General features: G+C 52.9%; 1 protein-coding gene across 1 annotated transcript in view; it reads right to left on the reverse strand.

Moving 5' to 3' along the window:
* Positions 1-495: 495 nt before the first annotated feature.
* The window catches only part of GREB1 (growth regulating estrogen receptor binding 1), a 144,288-nt gene continuing 118,315 nt past the window's right edge, over positions 496-26,468 (reverse strand). Inside the window, 12 exon segments of the mRNA XM_043604514.1 lie at positions 496-2,279; positions 3,441-3,579; positions 4,048-4,248; positions 6,310-6,445; positions 8,315-8,533; positions 10,442-10,616; positions 11,002-11,206; positions 14,803-14,964; positions 18,430-18,572; positions 19,532-19,690; positions 22,167-22,269; positions 24,788-25,401. Coding sequence (XP_043460449.1) covers positions 2,116-2,279; positions 3,441-3,579; positions 4,048-4,248; positions 6,310-6,445; positions 8,315-8,533; positions 10,442-10,616; positions 11,002-11,206; positions 14,803-14,964; positions 18,430-18,572; positions 19,532-19,690; positions 22,167-22,269; positions 24,788-25,401 — 2,420 coding nt within the window. The 3' untranslated portion in view covers positions 496-2,115.

The raw sequence follows: 26,468 nt of genomic DNA on the forward strand, positions 1-26,468 counted from the left end.
CCCCTCCCGTGTCCCCTCCTTGAGGCTCCCTCCACACTCTGCAGTAAGCTTAGGAGTGGCTGCCTGCCTAGCCCAGGTCAGTGGCGTCTGTGAGTGTTGCAGAAGAGCTGGAAGGAATCGAAGGGCCCAGCTGCACCAAACCGTATCACTGTGAAAAATGCCCCAGGCCCCCTCCACGTCCTTAGCCACCGTGACGCACAGAGCACCCCCGACTCCATTTTCCGACGTAGCATGTTTCTCTGTATGCTCTCAGCTGTGCTATCCTTCATTTCCGTTCTTCTCTACACCTAATTTTCTCTTTCAGGGATTCCTCCATGTGTTAATACACGCTTACTTTTATGGATTTATAATTTCCTTCCCCAAACTGTCTTTTCTGTCATGTCATGAGGTTGTAAGCAGGGAGCCCTTGGAGATCACTGGTCACACTACTCCCTCTCAAAGAAACAAAAACAAAAACAAAACCAGCCGAATGAATTCCCACCAAAGAAACCAGGAGTGCATCACGGGTTTTATTTAGAAGACTGGAACAAACAAGAATATTAGTTTGGTGTCTTCCAAGTTTAAATTAACTAACAAAATGGGAAGCACGGCACACAAGCTACTATTTACAAAAGACAAATACAACTGAAGAAGGAAAGTTTTTATTCCGAGATAGGAATAATGGCATATACGAAGGGATCGTTTTATAAACACTGAACTAATCTTTTATACTCATCGGCTGGTTTTTCTTTGGGCGGGGGGGGGGGAGAGATTAAACTCTTAGGCATCATCTTCTAAAATAATTTCTTCTTGGACTGTTATCCATCAGAGTGCTCAGAAGTGTCTAAGATGGCTGTGTACGAATGCATGCTGCTGGTGCATTTCTGAGTATCTTCAAACCCTCCCTTCGGTTAGGGGCCACTCCAAAAGCACCGTGGCCCCGGGCAAGACAGACGCTGGTCCGGAATCCAGGAGTCTACTTGTCCATCCTTCTGCTTCTCTCCTTGCGCAGTGGTCTCGGTGAGGTGCGCTCCCTGCACCGGAACCTTCTCGTCTTCCAGGTAGAGGATCATTGCACCCACCCAGGCTGTTGGAAGGACTAAGCAAGATCATAGCTGTGAAAGCACCCAGTCCCATGCCTGGCCCATGGGTGGCACTCAAACACACAGGCAGACGGGATGGTGAGTGTCATGGAACGTTCCCGCATTCCTGTCGTCCGTTCTGATCGGGGCCAAGCACTCGTAAGAGACCACAAGCTATTTAAAGAACCAAAAACTGAGCTTCAATAAATTATAGTCAAAAGTTTAATTCTTACCAACTATTTTATGTCCCTTTGGTGGTTTCGTTGTTTCAAAGCAAGCAATTTGGTCCTCTTTGTAAGGCAAAGTCGGTCTCGATTCAGGTCAACCTCTCCAACTCTAATTTCCTTCCTGAAACACTTCTTGTTTTAAAGAAAGTTTCTTTTCAGCTTTGCCCTTTCTAAGAGGTAGGGTATTGACCCTATACTATTTTATTTTAACAGAATCATACTTGCTGCAAAGTAAAATCATCTGCTTTACTTTTTCAGAGTGGATGCCTTTGGCCTGGCTTCTGAAAGAGCAAACTTGTAGGCCATTACGTAATTCTTATTAAATGTCCTTGTTTCTTCCTTCTCTCCAGCCTTTAAAGTTAAAAGATGTTCTTCTGGAATATTGCTTTGTAGTAGGTGATAGGGAAACCCCCATAGTCGGAATCCCGTCCATCGCACAACAAGAAGTTACTGACACCTCTACAAGAAAACCCAAGAGTGATCCTTTAGAACTCAGAAAAGTCGCATTTGTCCACGGAAGCACACGGATGACAGGACGGCAGGCAAAAGTTTGTTCTTCATCAAGTGGACTTCGATAGAGCCCAGGGCCGTGTGGCCCAGAACCCAGGAGACGTGGCTTTGCGTCCCTGCTCACCACCCACTCGTCCTCATTGCTCTAAGGCCACAAACGCCCAGGCCTGAGCTCCTGGCACGTAGCACGAGGGGGCCGCACAACGGTCCCGGGGCCGCTCCAGTTCGAGCACCCCATGGATCTCAGAGTCCCTTTAGCCTCAAGAGCATGAGGTGCCGAAGGCTCCCCTCCCGCAGAAAATCTGCCAGTGTCTCCCTCAGATGTGCCGCCCCGTCAGAAAAAAGAGCGGCCGGTCTTCCTTGGCGTTGGCCGTCTGGAATTCGTCACGCAGCCGGAACTGCCACTCGTCTTCCAGCTCGAGGCGGACCACCGTCTGGCGCAGGGAGTTCCGGTCCTGGCAGATCACGCACAGGGTGGCACCTGCGTGGGCAACGGCAGAGGCGGTGAAGAAAACGAATGAGAGCTACGGCCTGGATTCTACCGGCAACAAGGAGACACGGTGTCGTTTGGGAAGGAGGGACCAGACATCCAGGCGGCACCTCCTGCTGCTTCTGGAAAGCTTCGTACTCTCAGCGAGACACACAGCGAGATGGTTATTTGGCAGGTCTGGCCGGTGACACAACGCGGAGGCGGAAGGAATGTGCACAAAGCGGTGGAGGGGATGGAGAACCGGAAGCAGAGAGACGCCTCGTCGGCTGGTCAGATCACCAACCAAGCGCTCCGGTTCCAGCCCTGCGCTAGCCCACCTCTCCCAGGCTGACCCCACCCCTTCCTCTCCCATGCGAGCCCCCTGCATACTGGCCAGATGCAGCACCCCCCCACCCCCACCCCCCCAGCCTCGGGAATCCTCCCTCCTCTCCACTCCCAGCATCCTCGATAATCCCTCTGGTCGGCTCATTCATCCCGTAGGTCGGTCTACCTGCCGCCCTTCCTACCCACATGTCCTGTCCTCCGAGTACACGAAATGTTTCCCCGGGGCAGACCGTGGGAGAAACCTCTTACTACTTCCCAAGGCCGCATACAGCGCTGGTGCTCAGTAAACACCCGCTCGACAAGGTCAGAGGGCAGACACCCAAGGGAAGGGAAGATCGGTCAGGATTCCCAGCCGGCTGGAAATGGCACTGTTAAGTCCTAGAGAGTGAAACGTCTGTCGCTCTCAGCCGCTCTAGCGTGACAACAACTATGGGAGCAGAAAGATCCCAGTAAAGGTCAAAGAGCATGCAGTGCTCCCCAAGATGAGGAGGAAACCCCAGGTACCAGGAGGAAGGCGCGTCTGAAGGGACCTGGGTGCTGACGTTAAGAATCTGGGCTGACGGGGACCACAAGTCCAAAGTATCTACCTGAAAGAAAGGGGACGTGTCTTGTCTCTATCCCGACAGGCACAAGGGGAAGAGGGCCACGCTGGGATCGCACCCCAGCCTTCTTGTACCTTCCTGGATAATCGGGGCAGTCATATTCCCTCTCTGAGCCTCGGTCCACCCACTGGCAAAGGGGGACTAAGACCACGAGTCACCTCCTCGGACGCGCCAGGTGCCAAAAGGCATTCAGATCGAGGTCCAGGGTAAAAGGATGGGAAGTTACCTTTCAGAAAATGAAACTTTTTCAAAAAGCTAGCTCCCACAAAAGAATCACAGAGGTATAGCAGGAGTCCGCTAAACATGAAGTCAGAGCAGCTGATGTTCAGGGAGTGGGGCCTGGAGCTCACGTAACACACAGAAATCTGAAAAAGAAGGAATCCAAGAGAGAACATCAGCTTTCATGAAATACCCAACGACAGCACGCTAGGGCCTTGCGTCTAACAAATACTAACTGCTTGGCCAATGCCCAAGGCTGGTGGGGGTCGGGGCAGAGACAAGACTTAGTGTTATGTCCAAATCCAGATCCTAAAACTCAAGTCCAAGAAATGTATCCACATTTGCCCATCCATCAATTCGAGAATCCATCAATTCGACGGACGAGTTGCCACCCGTCAATTTTGGCATCCGCGTCGGCTTTCATTCCTAACTTATTACAGTGGGGGGCAAACCACTTAAACTCTCTCAGGCTTTTACCGTGTCAGCTATAAGGCGGGGTAAACACCTGAGGCAAAGGAGCTGAGTAGCTATCATCCCGAGTCCTGGGTTCTGGCGCCTCCGTTTTAGGAATTTCTCGGATTCGTGGACTCGGCAGGGCCCCCTCTGAAAGTCACCTGAGATCCCAGGTTAAGGTAGCAGTCGACCGAGAGCACAGGGTGGCCGCGGTTCCGCAGGGACAGCGGGAAGAATCGGTGACTGTGGTGCTGGAGGAACTTCTCCAGCAGGAGCTGCGCGGGCGCCGCGAGGAACGTGTGCTTGCTGTCCGGGGCGCAGATGTACTGGGCCGGCACGATGGCCACGGGGTTGTCGGATACCTGCCCGGGAAAGGCGGGGTCAGCCACTCCCAGCCACCCTGGGCACAGAGGTCCCTCCCCAGGCCTCTCCTGGGGTGAGTGGCCCTGTCACGGAAGACTGTGTCACAGGGTAGAGCTGCCCAGCTGCGAACACATACCTCAACCCAGAAATTCTCTGCCAAGGAAAATTACGCTTTACCACGGTGGGACGTGTGAAACTGACGAGTGGGACCAGTAAGAATTGTAGGCATTGACCACTCCATGCAGAAGACTTGGCGCCTGGTCTAGAGTAATCAAGAGGACCACTGGACCTGGCGAACTCTCCCCCAAATCCGGAGAGGCAAACCTCTGGGAAGGATCAGCCTCCCTCTGGCCCCAGAACCTATCCACCTTCGCCTGCCCCCGCCGCCCTTCCTGCCGACCACCCGCCGGTCTGCACCCACCACCCCTTACTCCACGGCCAACGCGTTTGCCAGGCTGCAGCCAGGGAGACTTGGCGTAAATAAAACGAATCAAATCCTCTGCTGGGCACCCTTCGGTGGTCTCTCATTACTCCTAGAGAAAGCCCAGAATGTTCCCATGGCTGCTAAGACCCTACATGCTTCTCTAGCCCATCTCCGCCATGCCTTCTGCCCTTTATGCTTCTTCCACGCTGACCTCCCGGCTTTCACCTGCTCAGCTCCTTCACCCAGATCCTTCTTTGAACAGCTGTGTATTACCCCCGAGTCTCTGCTTTAATGTCACTGTCTCAGGGACACTCACGCAGACTCCCTCCCCCACCCTTGGCAAGGTTAGGTCTCCCTGTGACACACGTCACCCTCGTGGTGCTGGTCACAAGGACACTACATGCTTAACATCCGCCTCAGCAGCAGGGCTACACCGAGTGAAGGGCCTGCGTGCTCAGTAAATACTCAATGAGTAAATGAAAGTAAGTTATTTCGTTCAGATGAAAGATTATCGAATGTTCCAGCTCTCTTACACATAACCTAAACCTAGCGGAAAAGAAGATGCTCAAAATAGGAATACACATAAAATATCTAGAACCAGAGAATTAGCCTGAGAGACATAAAGAAAACTCAGTTTTAAAAGTACAACAGTATCTTTGATAGACAATGTGGTAAAAATCAGAACTGTAAAAATTAAACTAGAAACCTAACACAATTTCAATAAGAAATCTCAGCAGCGGGGGAGGGTAGGACTTAATTCAACGACTCCCGAGTTCTGGAAGTACAGACCTTTTCTTTAAATGTCTTGCTACTTTTTAAGAGAAATGAGGATGGGCTTTCCCTTTCAGAGAAGGCTTCACATCCTGCTGATAGGAAGGGGCAGGTGGGTGGGGGTTTGGGACTGGCGTCTGAATTCAGACCCGGCCCAGCTCAGGATAAGCAACCGACCACACAAGGAGCGAGGGGAGATGAGGCAGGACAGAGGCTGAAAGAGTCACCGGGACAGGCTGATGTGTCCACCGCCAGGGCAAAAGTCAAGATAGATGGAGATACAAAGCAGAGAATGGGGCTCCCGTCCATGGGTCGGAGAGAACCTTCAGGCAGAGTCGTGCCAGCCCCATATGTCCTCCTGGAAGACCAGATCTCGGAGGGTGTGCTAGGACTTTCCACCCTGAAATTCTGCAGCCAGCACTGACCTAATCAGACCACGTCTCTCCCCACCAAGAGGCTGGCTCGCGCACAGACAACACGGCTACAGGCCAGCCTGTTGGTGCCATTTGGTTATCTGGCCAGGCGCGGTCCAGGGGCCCAGAGAGGAGCATGGCGCCCCACCCCCCCAGGAGCTGGGTCCAGCAGAGAAGCCAGGGCAGTGAACACAGAGCCCAGTGCTGGACGTGCAGGCCGGCGAGCGCTCACGGGAAGGCTGGTGGCGGCCACACTGGCGGGACGCGTACCAGGGATACTGGTTAGAACCAGTGATCGGGAGAGAAACCCGTCGGCGGGCCTCCCTTCCCCAGGCTCCCAGTTCAAAACCTTTACGAAGGCCACCAGCCGTCAAGGCCGCCCCACGGCCTGGCCTCCCCGCCAGCTCCCGCACCACCGCAGCCCAGGCAGCAGACTCAGTGGGCGCACTCACCTTGGACGTGATGTGGCAGGACCTGTGCCCGCCCACGGCAATCTGCTTCTTCATCACGCTAAAGCGGTTGAACCGGCAGAGCAGGAGGCCGGCGCTATGCACCCGCAGGTTGAAGTCCACGTCGTCACACGTGAACCTGCTCAGAAGCAGAGGAGGGAGCAGATAGCGCTGGACGCGGCCCACGGCCCCGGGCACGCCCCCAGCAGCCACGTGCAGTGTGCACTCCCCGCGCTGGGGGGCTTGTTCCAACCTTGAAGACCTCGCTCAATAGTGGCATATAAAGAAGACAAAACAAATAAGGAGACCAGGTGTGGCTGCGACGTGTCTGCACCAGGCCGGGCTTAAACTACAGAAGGACTACCACTGGCTGATCACACGCTACAGGCACCGTGTGAGGGGCTTCACAAACCCCGTTTCATCTATGCGTTACAAACAAAAAACAAAACAACAAAGAACAAAAGGGAGGTGCCTGGGTGGCTCAGTCGGTTAAGCACCCGACTCTGGCTCAAGTCATGATCTCATGGTTCGTGAATTCGAGCTCCGCATCAGGCCCTGTGCTGACGGCTCGGAGCCTGGAGCCTGCTTGGGATTCTGTGTCTCCCTCTCTCTCTGCCCCTGTCTTGTCTCTCAAAAAGAAACATTAAAAAAAAAATTAAAAAAAAAAATAAAAGGAAGAAAACAACAAACTCCCTAGGGCAAAAATATTAGCCACATCTTACAGCTGAGAAAAACAAGGCTCAGAGATGCTAAGTCATCAGCCTAAACTGCAAAGCTGTGAAAGAAAAAACCCAGAACTTAGCAGGGCAGCCTGGCTCCAAAAGCGACCCTCCCACGGCTCCTCCGATGGTCATCTTGGGTGTGGCCCCAGGGCTCCTAAGAGGGACATCTTGGGTGTGGCCGACTGCCTGGCCTATAGGGATGCCTGGTAAGGGCTGGCAATCTGGTTATTCTTGAGATGTGAGCACTTCCGTGGCCAGGCCCAGAGAGAGAGAGTCATATGGAAATTACTTCATAGTTTTCTTCAGTGTTAATGCTCCTAAAAACTGACGTATTCCGAGAAGGAAGCAAAAAAGCAAGAGAAATGACACAGTACGACGTAAGTCACTATATAAAGGATCATGTGAACCAATGAAGGAAGTTGAATGATCTCATGCAGATCTACAGTCTACAGAATTACACAATTAAAAAAAATTTTTTTTTAAGTTTATCTTGGGGCGTCCGACTCCAGCTCAGGTCATGATCTCGCTATTTGTGAGTTCAAGCCCCGCGTTGGGCTCTGTGCTAACAGCTCAGAGCCTGGAGCCTGCTTTGGATTCTGTGTCTCCCTCTCCCTGCATCCCTCCCCTGCTCATGCTCATGTGCACATGCGCGCGCGCTCCCTCTCTCTCTCTCTCTCTCAAAAATAAGCATTAAAACATTTTTTTAAAATAAATAGATAAATAAAAGTTTATTTATCTTGAGAGAGAGCATAGCATGAGTGTACGTGCGTAAGGGGCAGGGAGAGATGTGGGGCTCAAACTCACAAACCCTGAGATCGTGACCCGAGCCAAAATCAAGAGACGGGACACTCAACCAACTGAGCCACCCAGGCACCCCTATACGACAAAAAAATTAAAAAAAAAAAACTGAGGGCTGATTTCAGCTTGGGTCATGGGTCTCGAAGTCTGTGGGATCAACCCTCTTCACTATCAGCACTATCAGCCTGCTTGGGATTCTCTCTCCCGCTCCACCCCGTGCCCCTCCCACTTGTGCGAGCACACACACACACACACACACACACACACACACGCTCTCTCTCTCAAAATAAAAAAATAAACATTAAAAAAAACCACCCCAAAACCTGAGGGCTGAAAGCAGGGCCAGAGCAATGCCCGGGAAGGAAGCCTCCGGTTCCACTGGCCCTGCAGCAGCGGGGAGGCGGGCCGTCCCCCAGGCCTAAGGTTGCCCTTCAGGGCGGGCTCTGGGCCGGGGGCGGTGCCGACGGCCACAGAGGGCGGGGACTCACCGGTTCTGGTTGTACTGCACATTCTGGGTCAGGTCCACGTTCAGAATGATGAAGTCGTGCACGTGGCAGCGGGAGAAGGGCTCCCGCACCTCGGCGCTCCCGGTCTTGCTGGACCACTTCCGCATGCCAATCAGGGCATAGTGGGTGATGTTGGGGGACGCCTCGATGTGCTGCATGATGTGCTTCAAAGACACGTTTCTTTCTGCCCAGGAAAACTCCCTGCTCAAAAGAGGGAGACGGACGTCCCCAGGCTGAGGGGCAAACAGCAGCAGGGCCCCCAGGACCGGACGCTTAGGAGCTGGGTAGGGCTGGAGCAGGTGGAGCCCATCGCTGCCACCCTGAGTGCCGGGCGCCAGGCTGAGCGGGTCACATCTACTATTATGTATCCTCACGGCAACCTCATGACCTAGACCTATCATCCCCATTCCACAAATGAGGAAAAAAGGGGCTCTGAAGAACTTGCCCGGTGTCACTCAATAGAGCTCGGACTCAAACAGCGCCGTCTCCAAAGCCTACCTCCTCCCCTTCAGGCTAAAACACTGCATTTCCCGTTTGCAGACCTGAGGGCAAAATGGTGGGGAGAGCGAGGCTTTCTGCTGTGAATTCCAGTAAGGGAATTCACCCCCCACCCTGACTGCCACTGTCTGAGGACTGTGATGACCAGGGAGGGGGCTGGCGGGAGGGGCTCCAGGGCTAGGAGCTGGGCCCCAGCACGCAGCTCAACTCTTCTGGACCCCAGCTTGCTTTTCCCCAGCCAAGGGGCTTAAATAAACTCTCTAGGGCCCTGGCCAGCCCTGACATGCCAGGGCGTTAACGGCTGCTTCAGAATAGAATTCGGGAACGCAGAATGAAGGCTCCATTCTCTCCCAGTCTCAGCCCCCGACTGAGCTCTTGCCTTTGGAAGAGCGTCAGGGAGAATACTGCCAGCAAAGCAGAACTGCTCCCATAAACTACGGGCAGCTCTATCATCCGGAACACATTTTCTCTCTAGAAGAACAGGGACTAGTGGTAATTGTCACAGGAGGGTACCACTAACATTAAAGAGGTGAAATGACCTCACGTTTCTTAAAAAAAAAAAAAAAAAAAAAAAAAGCCAAAAATAATCAGAAGTCATCAGGCAGCCCTAAATTGAAACATCCATGTGGCAAAAATCACAAAAGGAAGTATTTTACCAACGATGTCCAGAGTCTATCTACTGAGCCTTCCCTACATTGTGCCCTCTGGTGCCCACCTCCAGGCACACCCTTCAGAGTTGTTTAGTTGTTACACTAATGTCACACAGCAAATAAAAATGCAACTGGCTGTTAGGAATTAGGCTGGTGGCAGGGGGAGGGTGTGGAAGGCTCCAGGAGGGAATTTCTGGGCCACTGGTGATGTCCCATTTCTTCCAGTGGGAGTTGGTTAAATGGGTGATCAGTGTGTGAAAATTTCTGGATGTGTGCCCTACTTTCTGTAGGTATTTTATACTGAATATATACTGTGTGATTTTCTGTATGTATTATACATCCAAGAAAAGTTTTAAAAAGTTAAAAACACAAGGGGCCGCCTGGGTGGCTCAGTCAGTTAAGCGTGTGACTCCTGATTTCGGCTCAGGACCTGATCTTGTGGTTTGTGAGTCTGAGCCCCCAAATCGGGCTCTGTGCTGACAGTGTGAGGCCTGCTTGAGATTCTCTTTCTCTGCCCCTCCCACCCCCTCAAAATAAGTAAAAAATAAGAAACTTAAAAAAAGTTGAAACCTCAAAAACTACGCTGGGCTTGGAATAAGAGTCTGCGACATACAAGGCCATGTGAACCACATACTGTGCCTTCTAAGATACGGTGTCCTCTGTGGTCCTCAGGAGGTAGCTAAGAAGCCCCCATTGAAAAGGAACAGCTTTGGGGCACCTGGCTGGCTCAGTCGGTTGATGTCCGACTTCAGCTCAGGTCACGATCTCACAGTTCGTGAGCTCAAGCCCCGCGTCCAGCTTTCTGCTGGTCAGCGCAGAGCCCATTTGGATCCTCTGTCCCCCTACTCTCTCTGTCCCTCCCTTGCTCACGCTCTCTCCAAAAAATAAATAAATAAACCCTAAAAAAAAAAAAAAGGGAACAGGTTCATGTTCCTTGCAGAGTCGGGGGGGGGCATCTCACCTGCTCCTTTCTCCGCCACAGTCTACATCCACCACGTTCCACATCACGCAGGAGTCGTCCGAGATCACGATGAAAGGCCAGATGTCCTGCGGCTTGATCCCCAGCTCCTCCTGCCGGTTCCTCTCCAGCTCCAGATTGTGGTAAGACAGCTCCTTGATCAGGAAGTGGGCGGCGCCTGAAATGGGCAAACCCCAGGCCCACTCTTGGGTCGGTCCTCCACGGACATCTACCCAGGACAGGCCCGCTCTCAGGTCTGCCCTACCCAGGACCAAGGCCCCATCTGGAGTTAGAACGGCTCATCGAGGCCCCAGCCCATGACCAGCCAGCTCCCGACGGGCCTCATCTCCATCGCCAACCTGCACACACATTTGTCTGCTTATCCTTGTCTCTGACCGTGGAGAATGTGAATCAAAGCAGTGACCAAACACAGAAGAAGGCTATAGCTTTCAAGATGAAAAAGCCTGATGAAGAATGTTTCACCCATTCATCTCTAGGACCGTCTCCCAAAAGTCTCCGTTCGCAGGGATTTTACCAAGCAGGGCACGTTAAAAAATGCCTACCAACTCCAGCGCTGTTGAAGATACTTGGGAGCACCAGCATGATGTGGTTGGGCCAGTATTTCTTATAAATGGCCATTTCATACTCCTTGACGACCAGCACGTGCAGATGGCTGGCACCATCCATGGCATGGTACAGGTTAAAGAGTCCGTGTTCGTGACGGCCGGTTGTCGGGGTGAACGTCGGACTTTTTATGTACTCGTGGCTCTGGAAAGCAGAGGAACGAGGAGGGGAAGTGTTTGTGAATACGGTCACGATCACTCCCCTCCCTTTGAAATGGGGCTTCGCGGAAGCTTCCGATAAGAGAACGCAGCCAGCTTCCACACTCACTGGATGCAGCTTAGCCTTGGGACTTGCTTTTCCCGAGAAGACGACGTGAACACGATGGTTTGCGCCCGTTCCGAGCCTGGCCCCCCGAGGACGGACACGTTGCACCCTCTCTCTCTCAGACCCCTCCCCGGGAGGAGCCGGGGCTGGCCTGCTGGGGCAGGAGAGACCGCAGCGGGCAGGGACGGGCGTCCCACTGAGGCGACCCTCGCCCGGCCAGCCCCCAGCTGACCTGGCAGCTAACCACAGACACGAGTGATCGCAACAAGCCAGGGTGACCACACAGCGGGACCGAGCCCAAGCTGCCGGCCCGAAGAATCGCAAGCGGAGTGAGGGCTTGCTTGGGAACGGTCAGTTACACAACCGAAACTAACTGGCATGTGTCAGTGACCCAAACGGATCTCCCTCCCGTGTTGGCACTGAATATGTGCGGAGTATATACTAGTCTGGACGATTTAAATCCCTCAGTCCCTCATCCCTGCAGCCTAGCTCCTAATACACTCCGGCTGTGAATCTTTAATATCAAGAACTGGGTTTTCCTCCACTCTGCCCTCAACGAAAAAGTTCTTCTGGTTGAGCTAGGCCTTCCACTCCTTCGGAGTTCCTCAGAGCACCTGCCACAAAAAAAGCTGTGCTGCGCCTGGTGCCCATACCCAGTTCTGGCTGGAACTGGCTGGAAAAGCGAGGGGGGGGAACAGAGAAACCCTCCACCAGTGCAACAGCCCGCCCCAGCCCACAGGGTAGGAGACGCCCTGTAATAAAGGCCCCCATTGTTCTTTACAAATGTTTTCAGTGCTTGGTAAAAGACTGCCAGGTCTGAAAGATTATTCCACCCTAAGGTACTGGCCCTCTGGAGATCGAAAAGCAGAGTCCCACACAAGGGTCACATTGGCCGGGGCTGGGGGCAGGCAGCGAGCTGACTCTGAGACGGTCAGGCTGGATCTGTGAAACCAAGCGCCTCTATGAGGAGGGCCTCTAAGAATGCTGGTCACGGACTTCTGGTGGAGTCTATCGGGTTTTCCACGTATAATATCATGTCCTCTGCAAAAAGGGAAAGCTTGACTTCATCTTTGCCAATCGGGATGCCTTTGATTTCCTTTTGTTGTCTGATTGCTGATGCTAGCACTTCCAACACTATGTTAAACAACAGCGGTGAGAGTGGGCATCCCTGTCGTGTTCCTGATCTCAGGGGGAAAGCTCTCAGTTTTTCCCCATTGAGGATGCTATTAGCTGTGGGCTTTTCGTAAATGGCTTTTATGATGTTTAAGTATGTTCCTTCTATCCCGACTTTCTCGAGGGTCTTTATTAAGGATGCTGAATTTTGTCAAATGCTTTTTCTGCATCGATTGACAGGATCATATGGTTCTTATCTTTTCTTTTATTAATGTGATGTATCACATTGATTGATTTGCGAATGTTGAACCAGGCCTGCAGCCCAGGAATCAATCCCACTTGATCATGGTGAATAATTCTCTTTATATGCTGTTGAATTCAATTTGCTAGTATCTTGTTGAGAATTTTTGCATCCATATTTATCAGGGATGTTGGCTTACTTGACACATCTCCAAAAGCAAGGGAATTAAAAGCAAAAATGAACTATTGGGACCTCATCAAGATAAAAAGCTTCTGCACTGCAAAGGAAACAATCAACCAAACTAAAAGGCAACCGACAGAATGGGAAAAGATATTTTCAAATGACATATCGGACAAAGGGCTAGTATCCAAAATCTATAAAGAACTCACCAAACTCCACACCCAAAAAACAAATAATCCAGTGAAGAAATGGGCAGAAGACATGAATAGACACTTCTCTAAAGAAGACATCCGGATGGCCAACGGGCACATGAAAAGATGCTCAACGTCACTCCTCATCAGGGAAATATAAATCAAAACCACACTGAGATATCACCTCATGCCAGTCAGAGTGGCCAAAATGAACAAATCAGGGGACTATAGATGCTGGAGAGGATGTGGAGACATGGGAACCCTCTTGCACTGTTGGTGGGAATGCAAACTGCTACAGCCGCTCTGGAAAACAGCGTGGAGGTTCCTCAAAAAATTAAAAATAGATCTACCCTATGACCCAGCAATAGCACTGCTAGGAATTTACCCAAGGATCCAGGAGTGCTGATGCATAGGGGCACTTGTACCCCAATGTTTATAGCAGCACTTTCAACAATAGCCAAATTATGGAAAGAGCCTGAATGTCCATCAACTGATGAATGGATAAAGAAATTGTGGTTTATATACACAATGGAGTACTACGTGGCAATGAGAAAGAATGAAATATGGCCCTTTGTAGCAACGTGGATGGAACTGGAGAGTGTGATGCTAAGTGAAATAAGCCATACAGAGAAAGACAGATACCATATGTTTTCACTCTTACGTGGATCCTGAGAAACTTAACAGAAGACCATGGGGGAGGGGAAGGGAAAAAAAAAAAAGGTTAGAGAGGGAGGGAGCCAAACCATAAGAGACTCTGAAATACTGAGAATAAACTGAGGGTTGATGGGGGGGGGGGGGGGTGATGGGCATTGAGGAGGGCACCTGTTGGGATGTGCACTGGGTGTTATATGGAAGCCAATTTGACAATACATTTCATGTTAACAAAAAGATAAAATACTTCAGCAAAGGGAAAAAAACCCAAATGAACTAAATGTGGCCGAATGTTGGTAATTGTTGAATTTGGATGATAAATTGCAGGGAGGTTTGTGGAACTACCTCCTAACTTTTGTAAACGTTTCACATTTCATAATAAAATTTTTGTTAAACAAACAAACGAACAAAGACGGTCACAGAGACGGCGAGTTATTAAGAACGAGCTCGTCCAAGAGAGAAAATTTATCTTTTACGGATGACATGATGCACCATCTGGGCTTCGCTTCCAAAGAACAGAAGAAGGCAGAAGAGAAGGCTGGCCGTGACAGGGTAGTCCCTGCAGCTGGGTTTGAGCCCCCCCCCCCCCCCCCCCCCCCCGTCGGGCTCTGTGCTGACAGCACAGAGCCTGCTTGGGATTCTCCGTCTCCCTCTCTCTCTCTCTGCCCCTCCCCTGCTCATTCTCACTGCCGGAAGAAATACATAAATTCCTAAAACGTTCCACAACAGCTTATTCGAGACAAAACGGGGAAGGGACGAACACGTCCTCAGCACCTGTCACCTCGCAGGCACTGTGCAGGTGCCTCACATCGGTTATTCCCACGATGCTCGCAAGAAGCTGCTGTGAGAGTGACTGCTGCCGAAGCGTACAGGGTGAGGGAACCGAGGCTCGGCGACATTCAGTGACAAGTCAAAACAACACAGCCAGACAACGGTAGAGCAAGGCCGGAACTTGACGGAGTGACCCTAACCCCAGCCCGCTCCACGTTCAGTCACACACCAGTCCCCGCCTGCCCTTGATTCATCAGGCAACCACAGCCTCCAGCTCAACGGTCACCTGCAGCCACTCTGTGCCCCCCCCCCCCGAGCCAGAGCCGTACCTTGTCTGTGACCAGGGGCAGCCGCATGCTCTCCAGCTGGCCTCCGGGTTGGCTGAAGACAAAGTGGTGCTCTTTGGACTTGGGGATGATGAAATGTAGCTGGATTTCCTCTCCTAGCATGGAGTAAGAGAAGGCAAAGGCGTGCAGGGTGGACTCATAGAGCTGAGGCGTGAGGGGAAAGGACAGAGCTTGTCGTCAGAGTCCGGCATTACCTCCCAGAAGAGCCCAGGCCCGTCGTGGCCGTGACACCACACAGGTCACTGCCACCTGCCCCACAGCCCGAGAAACCCACAGGCTGGCCCCGGTACGAAGCCTGGACGCCCAGGTGTTGCGGCTGGACAGACACCCGAGGCCACGCCCACTCAGTTGCGGACCCTCCCCCCCCCTCATTATTATTATTATTATTTTTTAATGTTTATTTATTTTTGAGAGAAAGCAAGACAGAGTGCTAGCAGGGGAGGGACAGAGAGAGAGAGGGAGGCACAGAATCCGAAGCAGGCTCCAGGCTCTGAGCTGCCAGCATAGAGCCTGACGCAGAGCTTGAACTCGGGAATGGCGAGATCATGACCTGAGCGGAAGTCAGATGCTTCACCAACTGAGCCATCCAGGCACCCCCACCCCCCCCACCCACCCCTCATTCTGATCCCGCTCCACCCAGCGACGCCACTTCTGGCCCCAACCCCTTGTGGACTCGTGCTAGGTCACCCGCTAAAGCATTCACACCACACGTCTCATTGCTTAATGCCAGTAAATGGATTGTCCCATCACAGGCGTTATACGTAGAAACTCACTAATAAAACTACCAATAACTACAGGCGCTTGCACACTTCCGTCACACGCGCTGTCTCGGCCCCCTCCACCCTTTGGGGCTGTAATTAACCCTATGAAGCAGGTAGTTTCACCATTCCCTCTTTATGGATGTGGAAACAGATACTCAGAGGTCTTGGGCTCACTCCTATCCCTAGGGTCTAGCCTCACGTCCCCTCACCCCCTCCCGGTCGGCCCGCACCCGCCCCGTGGCTCTGCCCAAGCCTCCTTCAGGCCTCAGCTCGGGCATCCAGCCCTCCCCGACCCCTCCCCAGACCTGCAGCTAGCAGGTGCGGGCCACTCCTGAGGCTCCCCGAGGCCTGGAGGAGGTGGACACAGGCCAGGGCACGTGGGCCGTCACCCCACTGTGGCTCCCCCAGAACCACAAAGCCCTTTGGGGGCAGAGATGAGACAGAAAAAGATTTTGACCTGGGGAGGCAACAAGGGGGGGGTGTAACTGAGGAAGTTTCATACAACGGATCAGGGAGCCATGAGAGGAGAGAAAAGACTCCAGGGTGCACAGGGGCACAGAAAGGCCAGCAGGGAGCGGGCATGTCAATTGCCCCTCAGCACTCCTCCCGTGGCCTGGTTCCGAGTCCCCTGCAGCCGGGGCCCCCAGACCTGAGCACCCTGAACACGGCGGGTGCGGGGCCGGGGTCTCCGCGCTCAGTTCTGTTAACTCACTGCAGATGCCGACCGTGGTGACCACGACTCTACAGCCCGCGGGTCTCCGTGTCTTTAATGTCAAAATTAAGAAAACGCTCTCACGTACATACTCTCCGCTTTGAAAGAATAACTTCATCTCCACGGGGAAAAACATGAGGACGGTTTATCTGCACAGGATTACTATCTTTAATTCTTAAAAAAAAAAAAAACTGCTCATATGTGTTTTCTAATTTTGTCTACAGTAAAATCGCATAGTTTCGCTTTTGTTTTTAAACCGTCTAGAAGAAGACGGGTGCTACTTCAGTGACAGCTGAGCTCCAGGCCAGGCAGATGTGGGAGAATTAGAGCCCCTATATGCCGCGTCCCTCTGCAAAAGGCACAGACGCGGCAGGCCGGTGCTCAGGCCACCTCTGGAAGGTGCCAAGGCCCTTCTGGAAGCAGCCAAGGCATGGGCTTTCCGCACACCAGCTCTAGCTGCTCCTCCCCTTTCCCTGCTTAGGTCTGAAATGAAAACACACACTAGACGTGAAACCCCACCTGCTACTGCTTCTGCGCGACCAGCCTCGCAGGCCCGCTGTGAATTTCCACGTGGCCACGACGAGACCACGCAGAAGGCAGCTTGGCCCCCATCAGGCCGCTCCATGCCATTCTCCCTGGAAAAGCCCCCGCCCCGCTCTCCGCACAGCACCCGGGGCCTTCTGTGGTGTCTCTCTGCCCCCCCCACCCCCACCCCAGCATCCTCTCCTGGGCTCGCCCACGCCTTGTGCCTTATGGTCCAGCGATGCCCGACTGAAATCCCTTCTAATTCCCCCAGAGACCCCGTGCCTCCCTCTACTCACATGCTTCTGTCTGCCCCAGCCCCTTGGCAAATTCTTATTGGTTCTTCAAAACCCTCTCCTCTGCTCCCTGCCCAAGACAGCATCTTCATTTATAAAATGGGGATAATGTTATTTCCTTGTGCAGTTTTAGTGAGAATAAAAAGCTAGACAGGGCAGTTCCCTATCCAGTCACTCTGAATGACTGGAGGTGTGCCTTGAACACAGCCACCTGCAGGTGACCAGCCAGAACCTGAGACAGGCAGAGCCCAGGGGCAACAGCCTTAATCCATTTGCCCCAGTGTCTGGGGTAAATATCATTTTCTATCACGTAAAAAGGTTAGAAGAAGGGGTGCCTGGGCGGTTCGGTTGATCGAGCGTCTGACCCTTGATTTCGGCTCGGGTCATGATCTCACGGTCGGGGTTTGAGCCCCACGTCGGGCTCCACGTTGGGCGTGGAGCCTGCTTGAGATTCCCTCGCCGTCCGCCCCTCCCCCATTCACTCACTCACTCACCTCCCTCCCTCTCTCTCAAAACAAGAAAAATAAAGGTTAGAGGAAATATGGACATAGCGAAAGTGCCTGGTGCGTTGCCTGGCGTGTAGTAAGTGCTCAGTAAGTGCACGTTCCGATCTCCTTCTCTAAGTATTTCTATGTGCCAACTTACTGCTTTTCCTGCCAGCTTTACATTGCTCTGAAGTTCTGCCCTGTCCAAGTGCATCTCTCCACCCCTAGATTGTGAGTCTTATTTTTATGTTTATTTATTTTTGAGAGACAGAGAGAGACAGAGCGTGAGCAGGGAAGGGGCAGAGAGAGACGGAGACACAGAATCCAAGGCAGGCTCCAGGCTCCGAGCTGTCAGCACAGAGCCCGACGCGGGGCTCGAACTCACAGACCGTGAGATCATGACCTGAGCCGAAGTCAGACGCTCAAGCGACTGAGCCACCCAGGCGCCCCTAAACTGTGAGTCTTGAATACGGGGATAAAGCTTATTCATCTCTGTGACTGGTGCAGAAGCGCTCGGTGCCTGCTGCACTGAACTAACTTTGGCAATTGCCAGGACAGGACGTCAAGAAAACGAAGACATCCGCAGTCAGTTAACGTTGCTACTGGTAAACGTGTAATCCCAGGAGAATCACGGTTTCTGTAGCATCGGCAATAATTTTGCAGCTTAATGAAGGGAACTGAAGATACAGGAGACAGGGAAGCAAGAGCTTCCAGAACTTTCCACACCCACCCCCCCCCCTCCCCAGCAACCGGAACGAAAACACCGAGGAACGTGTGGAAGGGCCGCGGCAAGCGCTCCTGGAGACGCAGGGCCTCTGCGCCCCGCGGCCTACCTGGTAGCGGGGGTGGAAGCCCATGTAGTGGTGACACTGCTCGCAGTGGTGGTATGTGTTATAGGCCGCGTACTTGGACAGCCTCATCCGCGCTGTCTGGCGCCGCACGTAGAGCTCCTCCGGCTTCCGGGACGTCCCCCTGGCTGCAGGAAACCCCGGCGTTACAGAGCCGCAGGAGGACAGGACAGACATTCTCTCCGCCGCCCGCTCGCAGTGGAAGGAACTGAAATGCCGTAATAGGACTTTGTGCGACGGCACCTGCCCGGGCCCCGAGGTGACTCGGCGGGTCAGAAACGACAGAGGTTCAGCGGGAGAAACTAACAGACCACGTTCACGAGGGGTCTCGCCGACGGGCCCACGAATATCCTATACGCACATCTTTAAGGATTCGCCACCTGACAATGCAAATGGGTGGCCGACTTCATACGCAGACCCTGCACTACAGAGGAATTGTCTCTGTTCTTTTCAAAGGACTTAGCGAGATGAAGACTTTAACACTAAACCTTAATTAGGGACTGGTCTGTATGAAGGATCGTTCGCTGAACATGGTTCTAGGGAGAGACAATTATCGGTTTGACACGGAGGCTGGTGAGTATCTTCCTTTCCTTTCCACTCACCAAACTGTTCTGGTCAGTGCTTAATATCGCACCGGCCACGAATATCTGATGGTTGCTGAAGGTGACCCTGAAACCCTGCAGGGTCATAATGCTGTGAAAGTCGGCGGTCCCCGAAGGAGGAGGGAGAAAACAGGACACTGAGGGTAGAGAGGGAGATGGGTGCATTTCGTGAGGACAACTCAAATTCCTACATAAACATCCATGCCTTTTATCCTCTCTTAACCAGAACCCTGAGGATATTCTGACCGTGACCACCCGCCAAGAGAGCGCGCATCAAGGTCAGCATGCGCTGAGCCGCAAGCCTGCCTTCGCGGGAAGAGCTCTTCCTCGTCTGGTGGGGCGGTGACCTCAGTTCTGTACCAGGCACTGCTGGCTATTCACCACCGCACCACCGAGCTCACCGCCGACACGGTTCCACTTGGCCCTTTGCGAGGCTCGACCCTGGACTCTGGAGGAAGGTGGGGCAAGAGATTTGGAAGTCTGACCTTCACTCTTCACGCTCTGAAGGTGCGAACAGATCAGACTGGCGTCTTCATACTTCGGGTCGTGAATAATGTAGTCAAAAGGCAACTTCTTGAACAGCTCCAGGTCTGGCCAGGGGTCACTGAGCTGGAGGTAATGCCAATCGGACTCCTCTCTGAGGTCTGTAAGATCGTTGGAAACACAGGCAGGTGACAAACTAGGAAATGAGAATGACTGATTTAAAAAAAAATTTTTTTTAATATTCTTTTATTTTTGAGAGAGACAGAGTGTGAGCGGGGGAGGGGCAGAGAGACAGAGAGAGACAGAGAGAGACAGAGAGAGACAGAGAGAGAATCTGAAGCAGGTTCCAGGCTCTGAGCCGTCAGCACAGAGCCCGACGCAGGGCTCGAACTCACGAACTGTGAGATCGTGATCTTGGGTGAAGTCAGATGCTTAACCAACCGAACCACCCAGATGCCCTGAGAATGACTGATTTTTAAATGTGTCCAGGGACGATGCTTGTGGTAGAGCTATCACTGAGTCTATGGGCTACTGGGGGGGAGGGGTGCTACTGTATCTCAAAAGCTCCCAGAACATACTGCATTTTCAGGATTGTTCTAAGGAGGCAAGAGGTGCCTCTGGGTCCACCTCGTAACCAGAGGACCCGCCTATGCTGTGTTTCCCACGGGATGAGTTTGCTTTCCTGGCTCCCCCACTGACTTCAGCAACTCCCAATACACCTACCACTTGCTCTGAGCTTCCCCCCAGCCCTATCCCCCAGATACGTAGGTTCCCAAAGCCAATGGAACCTAACATAGTTCTTGTTCTTGTTTGAGATCTAAACGCTATGCAGCCAATATGGCCACGTCCTATCACTGCACCTCTAGAAAGCCTCTTCCAAGTGTTCAGACCCATTGGTTCCTCCCTTCTGAATGCCAACACCACACGTGGTCCAAACTCCATCTTTACACTCGCCGTGTATCATCTTGCGATAATTGGTGTAGTCTATGACGCTCACACTAATTGCTTGCTGGCTCAAAAGCAAAGAAAGTCTAGTTGGTCCAACTCAAATTATGTTAACATATTGATTTTACATCTAGGATATGTACACACAACCAAAGTACCTGTCTAGAAGAAAGAGAAGGAAGGAAGGAAGGAAGGGAGGGAGGGAGGGAGGGAGGGCAGGGGAGGGAAGGAAGGGAAGAAAGAAAGAAGAGAGGCATGTTTATTGCATATTTAGTAGGCGCTCAAGGCTTCATATGTAGAACATCATTCAACCTTCACAATGCCCCGTAAAACAGAAATTATCCACGTTTTACCAAGAAAACCAACGTATTAAGAGACTATCTGAGAAAATGGGCTTTGAAGTTTAACAAGCTGGGTTCAACTCCTGTCATTGTCATTGGGGTATCCAAGAAAGTGAGGACACAGAGACTCAACAGGGCTGCTGGTTTTCATCTGGAATAAAGTTCCAAACTGTGGGTGGGGCGGGGGTAGCGTGAGAGCTCCGAGGTGGGATGAAGAGCCTCTCTCCTTTTCCTTCAAAGGGACGACCAAGGGCTGGATGGGCTTCCTTGGTTCCAGATTTCCTTCAAGTCAAAACTCAAACGCGGTCAAGAGCATGTAAAGAATACGGAAGTGTTGTGTTTGCAAATGACAGGACTTTCTTCTAAGGCTGAATAATATTCCACTGCGTGTATATACCACACTTTTCTTTACCCATTCATCTGCTAATGGCCTTTTATCCATCAAGAGGCCACATATGGTTGTGTATCTCGCCTACCGTGAATAACACTGCAATGAACCTGGAAACTACGAATATGTCAGTTAGCTTGACCGCAGTGGTGATTTCACAACATACATGTGTATCGAATCATCAGGTCGTACACTTCCCACGTAAACAATACCAATAAATAAAAAGAAGTGCCATTTAGCCTCCGCGCAACTCACTGGTTCCCTCTCTTTGCAACACGGACCGGACTCCTCACACAAATTTTAATTGCCAAAGCAACGGATTCATTTACCAGACCAAGTTTACGAGCCGCTGAAGGAAAGTATGCAGAGACAATGGAGCATAAAACAGCGGCTCAAAGACAGTCTTACCTTAATCAGGGCAAACTCTGTTCCGAGAATAAGGAGGAATGGCTTTCCCCCACATGTCATATACTTGGGTTTTGCCCTAAGATATTGACCTATGCACTCGGCTGCCTGAGTGGGGACCTGCCCGGATGGATAACCCCGCTTCTGAAGTCCGCGGTCAAATCCAGCTCAGTTCCAGCTCTGCCGTCTCCCAGTTGGGTTCCTGAGCAAGTTACTTATCAGGAAATAAGCAATTATTCTCAGGGTGATGTGCAGAAAATTAAATGTGGCCATTTATGTAAGGTACCCAGCACACTGCTTGCCACTTGGAAGATACTCCGTAAACAGCAGTTATTTTTAGTGGAGTAATTCCATCCCCATGAAGGCCTCCCAGGCACTATTCTGATATTGGGCAAGATGACAACAGACAAGGGAGAGACAAGAGCACCCCACAAGGCCCCGGCAGTTAGCGTGGTCACTGATCTGAGAATTCCATCCGGAGGGCAAAAGACACAAAGTCAACCCGAGCAACCAGTGACAGAGGATTCCAACCCCAAGGGTCACCAACGCACGACTCACGGATATTGATCTCTTCTTCATCATACACATCCACTTCCGTCAGCCGGATGAGCATTCTGGACAAAATACTAAGGAACTGCAGGTAAGCACCTGTCTTCCCAACCTGTGAAGACATTGAAATTGGAGCCCACAGTCCGCACGCCACCTACGTGCAGGCACCGGCCGGAGCACCGGACCCACTTCGTTTCACCCACCTTTTTCAAAGACCTCGTCTAATTAAAGCGAGAGCCTGGGGGGTGCAAAGCCATTTCTGGGGAAACGTGGCCCCAAGAAGCACGGCAGGCCGCAGAGGGACTTCCGTGAGCGGCAGACCCGCCTGCTTATAAATCACGGCAATGTGTCTCTAGTTTTAATCGGTCACATTTTCTAAGCTGTTAGAAATAGGACTTTACCACAAACTGAAGGAAGGTTGCTTCAAAAAATGAACGGCCAATATAAAGCATAGTAATGTCTTAAGAGGATCTTGCACAATTACAGATTGCTATTCTTGTGTTAATACGTCTATGGTAAGAGAATAAAATTTTAAGACATAAAAGGCTGGCATCTCATTTCTCCTCTCCTAAGACCAGGAAAAGAAATAAAATTATTTTTCTCTCCTTCCTGCTCTTCCTTCCTGTACCCTAGAGTCCCTGTTCCCTCAGCCCAGCAGCAGGCTAGGACACCATGAATCTTCGTAAAACTTGATCACAGTTGGTTAAATGGGCACCTGTGGGCCAACTTCCCACCCTGTTACTCCGGGAATGTGCTTTCTGAGCTCTCGGCTCAATGCCTGGTTTGTAGCCAGCACTCAACAAATGTTGATGAACAGAAATGACTTAAGGAAATATGAAATATGACTGGGGGAAGCTTCAGAGAAAATATTTGCGATACATGCAGTAGACAGAGGATTAAATTCTGTAACCTCCAAAGAGCTCTTGCAAAGTAACAGGAAAATGTCAGATGCCTGAAGGAAAAATAAACAGGAGAAACAAAGCAGAAACTCCCTGTGAAAGCCATAACAATGACCAAGAAATATATAAAAATATATTCAACCTTAAGAAAACTATAATATACTAGGTTTCATCTATCAAATAGGCAAAATTTTCTTTAAGATTGAGATATCCAATAACATGACAGTGTGGAGAAACCAGGACCCCTTTTTCCAGTTTATGAAAAGTTAACAGGGGCGCCTGGGTGGCTCAGTCAGTTCAACACCCGACTTTGGCTCAGGTCATGATCTCACTGTGAGTTCGAGCCCCGCGTCGGGCTCTGTGCTGACAGCTCAGAGCCTGGAGCCTGCTTTAGCTTCTGTGTCTACCCCTCTCTCTGCCCCTCCCCTGTTTGCACTCTCTCTCTCCCTCAAAATAAACATTAAAAAAAATTTTTTTAAAAGTTAACACACCCTCCCGTAAAAATTCCAGAACCACACGGTGACAATGAAAGAGAACGTTCACAAATCCTGGTCCCTCTCCAGGTTAACAATTCAGCAGCAATCCTGCCAGCGATTTTTTGGGGGGTATTTTTCACACACAGAGACGTACACATACACGCTGATACTTTTTTTTTCTTTGACATTACACTATGCACGTATTATTCTATAACTTAATTTTTTTTTTTAATTTAAATATCTTAAACCTCAGTGTCAGTATACAGGCCTCTGACTCCAAGTTCCTAGGCTGAATTGCATGACACAGCTGTGCCCAAATTTACTCAACCAACTTTGACCAATGGAATTTAAATTGTTTCTGGCCGCTTTTTTTCACTTTTGTAAACGATTCTAAAATGAACGTTCTTACACATATTTGGGGGGGGGGGGTTGTATTTCTTGGGGCAGGTTCATCACAAGGAAATTAATACACTGAGCTGGAAGGGAGCAAGTCTCGCACTGTGACAGTGGCAGTACTAATGGGGACAGGAATAACTAGGACACATGCTTTCCACGGTCAGGCCGTGCCCCAGGCACCCTGCGGGGATTCCCTCGCCCGGTGCTCACATTTCTGACGTCATTCTCAGGTGAGGACACCGAGGCACGGAGAAGGCCGGATCCCACGCGGGGTGTCAGGTGAGACCCGAGGCCGAACTTGACCCCGGGCGAGAGCCCACCTTGCACCTCAGCACGGTTCCGACAAAGGCCCTTCCAAGACCCGACCCAGTCTTCCCTCACACGCTCCGGACTCTTGGCAGATGTCTGCCATTTTGACAAGTGAAACGGCCTTTCGTTGTTAGGAAAGCACAGTGGGGCGAGAGGCTGGGATGGGGACAGGCGGCCAAAATCCTCCAGCGCAGAACCCAGGGCAGGGGGGCGGGTGTGTGTTTCTACCTGAAACGGACTGGCCACGGGACCGAACGAAACAAGGTGGGGAAAGCGGAGTCACAGTCGGACGGAGAAGCACCCGGAGAGAAGCCCCCCGGCCCCCGCGTCACACAAGGCGAGCCGCTGAGATCGGAGGACGTAAGTCGGCCAGCCGTCGGGGGGAGGGGGGAGGGTGGGACAGGCAGGTCTCGGCCTCCACCCGGCCGCCCGCTGTAGGGTCTGCGGCGGGGATGGCGAGCTGTGAGGGTGTCGGCCCCCCCGCACCGGCCCGGTGGGTGCGAACCCGAGAACCCCCACGGGGCCCAGGCCCCCGCAGGGCGGCACCCACCTGAGGGGGCCCGCTGAGCAGCAGCCGGCGTGGGTGGAAGCCGTCCACGCGGCCCTCGGTGCGGTTGCTGTAGTCCATGTGGCTGGGCCGGGGCACCGTCCACTGCCGGTAGTACAGGGACTGCTCCGTGGACGTCATGGTCTTGCTGAGCAGCGGGCGGAAGGAGCTGGCCCACATGACCGAGTGGGAGGGCAGGAGCGAGGCGGCCTTGGGCAGGCCGCTGCTGTCGGTGGCCGTGACCATGTCATACACCAGCTTGGGCAGGAAGACGACGGGCGGCTGGCGGCAGGCCTTGGTCAGGGAGCACCGGGAGGCCTGCGGGACGAGTGCCCCGGACGAGGACGACGAGCCGGAGGAGGACAGCTGGGAGGACGACGGGGTGACCGACACCTGGACGCTCCTCTGGCTGGTCCTGGGGCCGGAGTCTGGCTGGGCGGCCAGCCCGGGGCTGCGCCTGCTGATGACCGACGGCGGTCCCCGGCCAGCGTGGGGCCTCTGCCTCTCCCCGGGGGCCCTGCCCTCCTCCGACGGGCCGCAGGGCTGCGGTGATCGGGCCCGCTCCCCCTGCGAGGGCGCCCCGGGCTGAGCCGAGGACTCGCGGCACGGTGCCGAGCCTGGGGAGGGATGCACCTGTCAGTCACGCCCCGGGAAGGACCCTCGCAAAGGAGCCCACCTTTCTGCTTTCCGCAGTGCAAACCCCCCCACCCCCCGCACTAGACAATTGCTGGAGATCTTCCTGAACGCAATTCCACCTCTGGGCAAATATCAACCCTCTGGTTCTGTGACAAAAGCAAGACTTGCTGAAGGGAGAGAGCGGGTGCCTTGTGGCACGACTTCAGCCCACACCCTCCCCAACACCCTGCCCACTGCCTCAAAAGCCTCTCCTCTGCAACCTCCTGACCGGACCTGTTCCATAACACCCTGCCTCCAGGGCTCAAGCAAACTCTGCCCCCCCCCCCCCCCCCCCCCCCCCCCCCGTGCACGTGTTCCCCGGAACGCCTCTCCCTTCTAGACCCTCACGGAGCTCACATCTCACCTCTGCACCAGGACAGCGGTGGCTTCTGGTTCAAACTGGCAGCGAAACTCACAGGACCCAGTGGGCTTTACCAAACACCAGACCTGACTTAACCTTTAGGAGAATCCGGGCAAGGAAACGCAGCCCACACAGCAGCCGCTTGAATATGGACTCTCTTCGGCCCCGCCCCCACGTGGAGCACGTCGAGACCCTGGCGAGCGTGGCCAGCCGGGCACACGGGGCCGGCACCCTGCGCTCCTTTTTATCATCCCAGCTCACGGCAGCCCCGCAGACCACAGGCCCCGCAGGAAGCAGGGCAGATGGGACACTGCACGGTTGTCTTCACCATCCTTCCCCAGGGGCCGGTGTGGAGAGCAGACTGACTAAGGGAGGCCCGGCACCCCGTACACCCTCCTCAGAGAGGCCTTCCCGCCGCCCCGCAGCACTCGGCTCGGCCTGCAGCCCGTTCCCCACACCACGCGGGCGACCTCCCCGCCGGATCCGAGCTCCCCTGCAAGGGCCCCACCGCTCCGCCCCGCAGCTGGCACCTGGCACCCTTCGAGGGAGGGCACGCACCGGCCAGTGCCCCTCCGCCGAAGGCCTGACTCCTGCTGAAATACCTCGTCGTCCTCAGACAAGGCACTTGAAGTGACTGGCTCAGAGTCA

The sequence above is a fragment of the Prionailurus bengalensis genome, chromosome A3 (genome assembly GCF_016509475.1).
Source record: "Prionailurus bengalensis isolate Pbe53 chromosome A3, Fcat_Pben_1.1_paternal_pri, whole genome shotgun sequence".
Classification (NCBI taxonomy): Eukaryota; Metazoa; Chordata; class Mammalia; order Carnivora; family Felidae; genus Prionailurus; species Prionailurus bengalensis.